Genomic DNA, 10,976 nt, shown 5'->3' on the forward strand with positions numbered 1-10,976 from the left:
ATGAGATAGTTTTGGCAAATAGAATTAAGGAGAATCCAAAGGGTTTTTACAAATATATTAAGGACAAAAAGGTAACTAGGAAGAGAATGGGACCCCTCAAAGATCAGCAAGGCGGCCTTTGTGTGGAGCCACAGAAAATGGGGGAGATACTAAATGAATATTTTGCATCAGTATTTACTGTGGAAAAGGATATGGAAGATATAGTCTGTTGGGAAATAGATGGTGACATCTTGCAAAATGTCCAGATTACAGAGGAGGAAGTGCTGGATGTCTTGACATGGACAAAAGTGGATAAATCCTCAAGACCTGATCAGGCGTACCCGAGAACTATGTGGGAAGCTAGAGAAGTGATTGCTGGGTCTCCTGCTGCGATATTTGTATAATCAATAGTCACAGGTGAGGTGCCAGAAGACAGGAGGTTGGCAAACGTGGTGCCACTGTTTAAGAAGGGTGGTAAAGATAAGCCAGGGAACTATAGACCAGTGAGCCTGATGTCAGTGGTGGGCAAGTTGTTGGAGGGAATCCTGAGCGACAGGATGTGCATGTATTTAGAAAGGCAAGTAATGATTCGGGATAGTCAATATGGCTTTGTGTGTGGGAAATCATGTCTCACCAACTTGATTGAGCTTTTTTTGAAGAAGTAACAAAGAAGATTGATGAGGGCAGAGCAGTAGATGTGATCTATATGAACTTCAGTAAGGCGTTTGACAAGTTTCCCCAGGGAGACTAATTAGCAAGGTTAGATCTCATGGCTAACAGGGAGAACCAGCTATTTGGATACAGAACTGGCTCAAAGGTAGAAGACAGAGGGAGGTGGTGGAGGGTTGTTTTTCAGACTGCAGGAATGTGAGCAGTGGAGTGCCACAAGGATTGGTGCTGGGTCCTCTACTTTTTGTCATTTAAATAAATGATTTGAATGTGAGCATTAGAGGTACAGTTAGTAAGTTTGCAGATTACACCAAAATTGGAGGCGCAATGGACAGTGAAGAGGGCTACCTCAGATTACAACAGAATCTGGACCAGATGGGCCAATGGGCTGAGAAGTGGCAGATGGAGTTTAATTCAGATAAATGCGAGGAGTTGCATTTTGGGAAAGCAAATGTTAGCTGGACTTATACATTTAATGGTAAGGTCCGAGGAAGTGTTGCTAAACAAAGAGACCTTGGAGTGCAGGTTCATAGCTCCTTGAAAGTAGAGTCGCAGGTAGATAGGATAATGAAAAAGGCATTTGGTATGCTTTCCTTTATTGGTCAGAGTATTGAGTACAGGAGTTGGGAGGTCATGTTGCGGCTGTACAGGACATTGGTTAGGCCACTGTTGGAATATTGCGTGCAATTCTGATCTCCTTCCTATCGGAAAGATGTTGTGAAACGTGAAAGGGTTCAAAAAAGATTTACAAGGATGTTGCCAGGATTGGAGGATCTGAGCTACAGGGAGAGGCTGAACAGGCTGGGGCTGTTTTCCCCAGGAGCGTCAGAGGCTGAGGGGTGATCTTATAGAAGTTTACATAATTATGAGGCGCATGGATAGGAAAAATAGACAAAGTCTTTTCCCTGGGACTGGGGAGTCCAGAACTGGAGGGCATAGGTTTAGGGTGAGAGGAAAAGATATAAAAGAGACCTAAGAGGCAAATTTTTCTCGCAGAGTGTAGTACGTGTATGGAATGAGCTGCCAGAGAATGTAGTGGAGGCTGGTACAATTGTAACATCTAAGAGGCATTTGGATGGGTATATGAAAAGGAAGGGTTTGGAGGGATATGGGTCGGATGCAGGCAGGTGGGACTAGATTGGGTTGGGATATCTGGTTGGCATGGACGGGTTGGACTGAAGGGTCTGTTTCCAGGTTGTACATCTCTATGACTCCATCTATGACCTATGCATAACTAACCTCGATCCTTTCTCGTCTAATATCTCATACCTCATTCTTTTCCTCTACAATACCCTCCTTTTCCTCAGTGAACACTGATGAGAAATGTGTATTTAGCACATCTCCGATCTCTACAGGGTCCACACTCAACTTCCCATTTCTGTCTTTGACTGGCCCTATTCTTAACTCTCTCTTTAAATCCTTCCTAGCTGATCTGTAACTCTCCATCGCCTCATCTGTACCAGCTTGCCTCATCAACACATAAGCCTCTTTCTTCTTCTGAACAAGAGATGCAATTTCTGTAGTAAACCATGGTTCCCTTACCTCCCTGCCTGACAGGGACATATCTATCAAGGACAGGCAATATCTGTTCCTTAAACGAGCTCCACATTTCAATTGTCTGCATCCCCTGCATTTTGCTACCCCATTCTATGCATCCTAATTCTTGCCTAATCGCATCACAATTGCCCTTGCCCCATCAATAACCCTTGACCTGTGGTGTGTACATATCCCTTTCCATCACTAAACAAAATATAATTGAATTATCGTCATTCCCTCCAAAGTGCTCACTTACAACTAAATCAAACACCTGGCCTGGTTCATTACCAAGCACCAGATCCAGTGTGGCCTCCCCTCTTATTGGCCTTTCGACAAGAGGGGAGAACAATTTAGATTGAACAAGACTTATCTGACAAAAGTTAAGTTCAGGAAAAAACAGGATTGAGTTGAGAAACAACTCAGAAGGATATCAAACCAATTTAGGAAACCATTCACTTCAATTATTTAGTTGAAAAAAATTACACACTAGATCGTAGTTCAACAGGTTTATTCGGAAGCACTGGCTTTTGGCGCGCTGCTCCTTCATCATGTAGCTGTGGAGCAAGACCTTAAGACACAGAATTTATAGCAAAAGATTTCAGTGTCTTGTAACTGAAATTATATAGTGAACAAACCTAAATGGCTGTTAACTCTTTCATCTTTTGGAATGGGCTGCAGGTTTCAGCTCATTAACATGTAAATCCCAGAATTTATTTTAAGTCACATTTTCGAGATAACTGAATGTTTTCTAAAAAAAGTCACATCTAAACTCAGACAATGCATTAAAGTCTGAAGTTAGAGTCTGTCTGTATCCCAATCTTGAATCAGTCTGGTTTTTTTTCCAAAGTGGAAATGGATTGATTGCCTTTGGAAATAGAACCAATCTGATTCAAGATTGGGATACAGACAGACACTAACCTGACACCTTTATTACGTTGTCTGAGCTGAGATGTCACTGTTTTTTATAAAACCTCAAGTTATCTCAAGAACATGACTAAAAAAATCTTCTGGGATTTGCACATTAATGAATCAAAACCTGCAACCCATTCGAAAAGATGAAAGACTTAAAACAACAATCTAGGTTTGTTCAGTATATCATCTGAGTTGCATGACACTGTAATATTTTGCTATAAATTCTGTGTCTTAGGATCTTTCGCCAAAGTGACGGAATGAAGGAGCAGCGTTCCAAAGGCTCATGCTTCCAAATGCAGGTAAACCTGTTGGACCAAAATCTGGTGTTGTGTGATTTTTAACTCTGCCCACCCCCAGTCCAACACCTACTCGTCCAAAACCGAGAGATCGGGTCCTGAAGGTAGTCAAACTGAAAAGTATTAGGCTTTCAGATTTGTAGAAAGTTCATGTCAGCAGATTTGTAACCAGCTCAATAAATTGTCTCCACAGTCTACAGCAAAGATAAGTCAAAATTGAAAGAGTTAATCTGATGAACTTGAGTCTCCAGCAAACTGTCTTAGAAAACAGAGTGAAACTATTTTTGCTTTGCGTTTGAGAATCTATTTAAATTTAGAGTAGATTAGATTACTTAAAGTGTGGAAACAGGCCATTTGGCCGAACAAGTCCACACCAGCCCGATGAAGCGCAACCCACCCATACCCCTACATTTACCCCTTACCTAACACTACGAGCAATTTAGCATGGCCAATTCACCTGACCCACACATCTTTGGACTATGGGAGAAAACCGGAGCACCCAGAGGAAACCCACGCAGACATGGGGAGAACGTGCAAACTCCACACAGTTAGTCGCCTGAGTCGGGAATTGAACCCGGGTCTCAGGCGCTGTGAGGCAGCAGTGCTAACCACTGTGCCACCATGCCGCCCACTCTCCACAATTCAATATCTCACATTTTAATTTATTTGTAATTGTGTTCTGTCGCTAATGAAAATTTGCAGACCTGTGTGAATGATGAAGCAGTATATTAACTAAACAAATGCATGATCTATCAAATCAGGATTCATTCAGGAATTTGATTTGTCCAAAGAAACCATTTATTGGCATTGTAACAACATAAATTATTCCCCATTTCTTGGAGTTTTCTTCAATTTATTAACATTGACACGTTGTACATTTTTACATCTGAACTTGCAAACCTTTATGTGCAATGGTTAAATATCAAATGTCATGTGGTATTAGGGCACTTCACATTTAATTTCTTTGTGGACTTGACTTTGAAGGATGTGTTCTCGATTGTATTTTCAGAAGGTCAATAAAACGTGTCAAAGTTTTAATGAATTGTATCGGCAGGGAGTGCATATGTATTCCTTTGTACAGAGAGCAGCTTGAGTATGAGCTAATGTCTAGAATAGTAACTGGTAGGGTTGACCATAGTTTATCCATGGACAGAGTTGATTAACTCCAAGGGAATGATTTGGCAGGAGTAAATTGTAGCTTCTCCAAATAGTCACAGAAAGGTCAAGTGAGACAAGGAAAGAGCAGTTACACGGGAAGGCCCCAGGAATGCTTACTTTACGTGTAAAGACATGAGCAATGGCTAACCAAAGACCAACATTGGTGGAAAAAATAGCACACAGTGATATTTGATTCAAAAATGAGAAATAACTGGGAAAAATGAGCAGATCTGGGAAAGTCAGTGAGGGGAAAGTAGGGTTCATGTTTTGAATCTGATGACTCTTCAGAAACAAGAAGTAGGGTTAAAATAAAGAGTGGATTCAGAAAGACAGGAGGTGAGGAAGCTTCTTGAGGGGTGTGAGTATCTCTGAGTTGTTCCAGTTTACATTCCCTAATGCCTGAAAAGGACAGGAAATATTTCTTGATAGAACACTGTGCGAACTGGAGAATGATGTGGAACTCGGAGGCAGGTCAGCCCTGAAGCAGCATGAGGCAGTACTGTTGGAGAGAGAGTTCAGGAGTGTGCATATCGCAGCACTTGGCACTGAGTGTGGATCTCAGGATGTGATGAAAGCATATGTCTGAAGTCCAGATGGACAATATGTCCCAATTTGTTTTCATCAATCTTCTTTGTCACATCTTCAAAAACCTCAGTCATTTTAGTCAGACACGATTTCCCATGCACAAAGCCACGATGACTATTCCTAATCAGTCCAGACATTCCGACTATATGTAAATCCAGTCCCTCAGAATTCCCTCCAACAACATATGCACCATGACATAAGGCTTACCGTTCTGAAGTTCCTTGGTTTCCATTATCACATTTTTAAAATAATGGCCAATCTCACGTTCACCAACCTCCAGTTTTCTGGCAGCTCATCCATGGCTGTCGATAATACATATAACTCAGCAAGTGGCCCAGCGATCTCCTTCCTCACTTCCCACAAAGTTTGAGGAAATACCTGATCAGATCCTGGGGATCCACTTATCGTTATGCATACTAAAACCTCCAGCACCTCCTCTTCTGTAATATGAACTCTTTTCAAGATATCACAATTTATTTCTGCAAGTTCCCTAGCTTCCATGTCTTTCTCTACAGTAAATACTGATGCAATGAATTTATTTAGTACCTTCCTGATCTCCTGTGATTCCATACGTAAACGGTAATGTTGATCATTGTGGGACCCTAATCTCCCCCAGTTCTCTTTTGCCCTTAATGTTGTGACAGAATCTCTTTGATTTCTCTTTAACGCTATTTGTCAAAAATAATCTCATGTCTTTTTTTGCCCTCCTGATTTCCCTCTTAAGTATATTCCCGCTCTGTTTATACTCCTCTGTGCACTCACTCAATCCCAGTTGTTTATACTTGGTATTTTCCTCCTTTTTCTTGACCAAAGCCTCAATTTCTCTCGTCATCCAACATTCCCTAAACTGAACAGCCTGCCCTTCACACTAACAGGAACATCACTGAACTCTTATTGGATCATTTTTAAAGCCTCCCACTTCCCAACCATCCTTTTACCTGCAAATAGCCCAACCCACATCAATATTTAAAAGTTCCTGTCTGGTAACATCAAAATTGGCTTTTCTCCAATTTAGAATTTTAACTTTTTGATCAGTTCAGAATGTTTCAGAAAATTCAGAATAATGGTAATGTTATGATAAAGAAAAATTATAAGTGGAGGACACATCATTTGTGCTTCATTAAATATGTTAGGGAAAATATTTAACTGAAGGAATGTACATGAATCTATATAAAACTCTGTTATCTCACTTTTTAGGTTAGAATCAATCTAAACATCAGGACATAGACAGAGAACAAAGGGAGCTAAGACCTTCAACATGTTGTCTAACTATCAACGTTGTAAACAGCTAACCTGAGAATGCAACTTTTAAAAAAATGGTTTTGTGATTTACACATAAAGAAGTGAAACTATCACTGCATTCTAACAATCCAGTTTTCAACGTATAATTTCAGTTACATCACACTGCAAATTTTTGCTATAAATTCTGTGTTACGATCGAGCCCTCCACAATCACCTGATGAAGGAGCGTCGCTCTGAAAGCTAGTGTGCTTCCAATTAAACCTGTTGGACTATAACCTGGTGTTGTGTGATTTTTAACTTTGTATACCCCAGTCCAACACCGGCATCTCCAAATCATCAATATACACAGCAGTCTGATGTCAGAAAACAAGCCAGTGTTCCCCTGTGAAGTGAATCAATTCCCAGCTTACCACAACATCATCAGCAATTTGGTTGTCTCTGAGTTCTAAACTTGGCAAAGCCGACTGAAGGACCCACAATATGATATTGACTTGCTGGATGCAAACATTTACAAAACAGTTTTGCTATATTGGATTTTATTTTCAGTATTTTATAATCAGTAATTCATTTCTTCCACATTCCAACCTTGCTTGGTTAAAGGGTGTGTGTTGTGTGTGTCACAAAACATTCCCCTGGATTTTGAATACACCAATAAACCACACTTTGATTAGACTTACAGTGTGGAAACAGGCCCTCCGGCCCAACAAGTCCACACCGACCCGCCGAAGCGCAACCCACCCATACCCCTACATTTACCCCTTACCTAACACTACGGGCAATTTAGCATGGCCAATTCACCTGAGCCGCACATCTTTGGACGGTGGGAGGAAACCGGAGCACCCGGAGGAAACCCATGCAAACTCCACACAGTCAGTCGCCTGAGTCGGGAATTGAACCCGGGTCTACAGGCGCTGTGAGGCAGCAGTGCTAACCACTGTGCCACCGTGCCGCCCACCAAACACTCAACAATCTGCTGAAAGCTATTTTAATTAAGCTTTCAAAATTAGGTTTTGAGACACCTGTTTCCTTCTTGCAAAATGGAAAGGAAATAAGGAAAGTCAACATCAAAAACAATCGTGTTATGGACGGGAGAGCGGGACAGAAATAATAATTTAATCTAGTTCTCTTTCTTGTCTGTCACAAATTACAGGGACCTGCCAAGTGATCTTCCAAACCTGGATTGAAGGATTGGGTTTTTACTTTCCTCCAGATCAGTAAACGTGTAAATTAATGAAAACATACCACTTACTTTCTGTGAACACAGGTGACAGGAGAAGAACAAAGACACTGAGTCTCAAACCAGTCAGCATCGTGCTGTGGAAGAAATTTAGACTCACTTCAGATCCATTTCCTTCCCCTGGAAGAAATACACATGTAGGTACTGAGTTCAACACAGATCAGAACACCTCTGATATGAAACTGACATATATTCCTTCAACTTGTTTAATCCTTCAGAGAGTGAAGGGCACCAAACTGTGGAGAAACAGCTTGCTGAATGATCACAGAATTATCAGCGTGCAGATGCAGGCCATTCGGTCCCTCGTGTCTGCACTGGCTCCTCAAACAAGCATCCTTTTCTCAGCTCATCATTTTAATTTAGAAATATAAATTGTGCAATCAACTTCATTACCCATGGACTCTGCCTTTTCCTGAAAAATTAAAAATTTGTTCATCCTAGTGATGTGTGTAATCTGTCTCTTATCACCAGCCTCACAAACTTTCCAACTCAAAGTAAACAAATTGAATTGGCAAGAATAGAGAAATATCACAACTGACCATGAAAAGAATCACCAAAAAGTGAAGTTGGAAAAGATCACTCCACAAAATATTTGATTCACCCATTGATTCATTTACTTGTCAGAGATGAACAGCTGCTGCTACTATGGGATTGATGTGTGACTTGGGTGAAGCTCATGTGGGGCAGACATTCAGCGTGAGAAGCACTTGTGTCAGGTCATTGAACTTTTTCCTGATTCTACCCAGACTCCCTGCACCTGACAGCCTGCTGCCAGCTCTCACTGTACATTTGGATGAGCTTTCTGACAATTCCTGGCAAGATGATTCCTCACTGCTTTTACAACTCCTGCATCCAGAGCTGCATCCAATAAAGTGACAGTCTTCCCACTGGCTTTGTTGTTGCACGACAGTGGTTTCCCTGTGATCAAACAGTCTCTATCATCCAAGTGGAAGACAGGGTGTTGTGGTAATATCGCTGGGCTCCTAAACAAAAGACCCAGATTAATGCTTTGGGGGGAAGCTTCTATTTTGAACATCTTGTCTGAATGTTATGTGTAACTATTGACTTTTGTCGTGAAATTACACATATTACATATCACACAAAATATAGAGCACAAGCTAAACTATTTAATTTGCGACATCTTTTTAACATTGCCCCAAATCACCATCAGTTTCTCAATGGTCCCTGGCTTCAATTATGGGACTAACATGATGCAGGAGATGGTTATCACAATATCACAGTCTTGGTTAAAAGCAGTTACATCCTTTCGTAGTCTTCACACGCCAAAAATAGTGTTTCATCTAAAACTGCAACAGCAAATATTCATCTATTGCTCCATGTTAATTGGGTGACCAAACCGAGCAGTAGTAAAACATGCTGATCAATTTACTGTTTCCCAAACTTCTGAGGATCCAAATGACTATACAGTCCTTCTGATTATATGTGTTCAAAAATAAAACTTGAACAGTGGTGGTTCTGATATGTTGCTCCAGCTCAGAAGAGATTTTGAAAGTGTAGAAATACCAGACTATCTCACACACTGTGCTGGAATCAATGATCTTTGATAACTCAGTGTGACAACATCAAGCTGCTAAGTGCGATTGCTGTTATTTCCAAGCCAACAGAGAAGGAAACAAATTTCACACAAATACTAAAGACAACTACAATCTGAACTTTTCACTGTTTCATGTACGTTGGAGGAGTTGAGGAAAATAATGAAAGTTTGCCAAGCTCACAGAAAAGATTATCTGTTGTCCATTTTAATTCTGTCTTCTCATACATAGTATTTTGTGATTTTAATCTCTTAATTCATTCCAAGATGCTCATTGAAAAGAACCAGACATCATGGGTTAGTCACACAACTGACTGGACAAGAGGTAGATGTATGAAGGTGAACTAAAGTCAGCGATAGAGCCAGAATGCCACTTGGCAACACAAAGATGCCAAAACCAATTAAAAACCAAAAAAAATTTACATCAACCCAGCAATAAGCATAAATGAGTAAAGTCTGTAAAACTGCAGAAGGCAAACATTTGTTTGTCAGAGATGTCCTACCTTGTGTCATTTGAAGATGGTGGAATGATAAGCACGAGATGCCCTTGTTCAGTCTAACCAGAAACTGTATTGTAAAAATTGACTTGGAAGAGTAAATGTTCAGGAAGTACAAGATCTTTGACCAATTTTATCAGTTACTCAAATCACATTTAAGTTATTTCTTTGTAAAGAATTATGATTTCAGTCAGATTTCCTTACCTTATGGGGTCAACAATTCTATTGAAAAACATCTGGAGACCAAGCAGTAAAGCTCCCAGCACAGAAACACCAACGAACAGAGGCTCTTCGTACTGACACAATTGTTGACGTTTCTCTTGTGAAACCACAGCAAAGGCTAGTTTCCTCTTCCTTTGCAGCTCAGTGTTCTGTCATTACTGAGCTGGCTAATTCTAGCTGAAATACAAAAAAAGGCTCAAAATAGAGAACATACGGTAGTTCAAAATGGGAAGTTAACAAAGTCCAAAGCATTTCATATAGAATAAAGCAGGATTTACTTTTGAGATCTGTTATTTTCTATAAAGTGGAACATTTCTAAGGCACAATTCACAGAAACTTCAGTCTTTTGACAGGATGATTGACAAAGCACAAATGAATATTTGGACATTCCCGCTTCTCTGTAAAATAAGGATACAGTTGGACTCCTGTTCGCCTCGGTCCCACTAATGTTGGCATTATCCCAAATCCCAGGGATAGCATCATTAGCAGGTTTGGACGCTTCAACCACTGCTGCAATGTTAAACTGTGATGTCCCTGATCCACTTCAGGAGCAAGGCTTAGGAGCTGATAGATCCTGAGAATAGAAGTTGGGAGAGAGGAAATCAGGGATAATATAACCAGATTTTGAAGTACATAAATCTGAAAGGCATACATTTACAAAACAATCCTCTGAGCAAAAGTTTGGTTTTAATGTTAAACTGTGATGCTCCTTATCAATTTTTATTGGTTTGAATTCCATGAGAATGTATTATTCCTCACAAGGACTTCTGGAGAAGCTGATTGGTTGGTTTCCAGGCGTCTCCATAAATGATATTCAAAAGAATATCGATTTTTCTGAGCAATTTCCAGTAATTGGAAACAATGTAACAACTGACCAACTCAATTTGATAGACAATGTGAAGTGATGTTCACAATGAATCCAGCCTTTTGGATGTTGCCATTGTCATCTTAGAGCTGAGAGTCAATGATGACATTATGCTGGTGTCACTGAGTTAGTATTCCTGACATGCAGGCTAATGGTTTGTGTTCACATGAGTTCAAATCCCACACCAGCTGTTCATGGAATTACCATTAAGATAATGAAGTGGTAA

The 10,976-nt window shown here is 40.4% G+C and overlaps 1 protein-coding gene across 2 annotated transcripts in view; it reads right to left on the bottom strand.

Moving 5' to 3' along the window:
• LOC132823261 (uncharacterized) overlaps positions 1–9,969 on the bottom strand; it is a 67,445-nt gene extending 57,476 nt beyond the window's left edge. For both annotated transcript variants that reach the window (XM_060836913.1, XM_060836912.1), the window contains exons 1-3: positions 9,868–9,969; positions 9,670–9,733; positions 7,627–7,734 (exon numbers count right to left, since the gene is read on the bottom strand). In XM_060836913.1, coding sequence (XP_060692896.1) covers positions 7,627–7,734; positions 9,670–9,679 — 118 coding nt within the window. In that variant the 5' untranslated portion in view covers positions 9,680–9,733; positions 9,868–9,969. The remainder of the gene's footprint in view (positions 1–7,626; positions 7,735–9,669; positions 9,734–9,867) is intronic.
• Positions 9,970–10,976: the final 1,007 nt, after the last annotated feature.

This window comes from Hemiscyllium ocellatum, chromosome 16 (assembly GCF_020745735.1).
Source record: "Hemiscyllium ocellatum isolate sHemOce1 chromosome 16, sHemOce1.pat.X.cur, whole genome shotgun sequence".
NCBI classification, from domain to species: Eukaryota; Metazoa; Chordata; class Chondrichthyes; order Orectolobiformes; family Hemiscylliidae; genus Hemiscyllium; species Hemiscyllium ocellatum.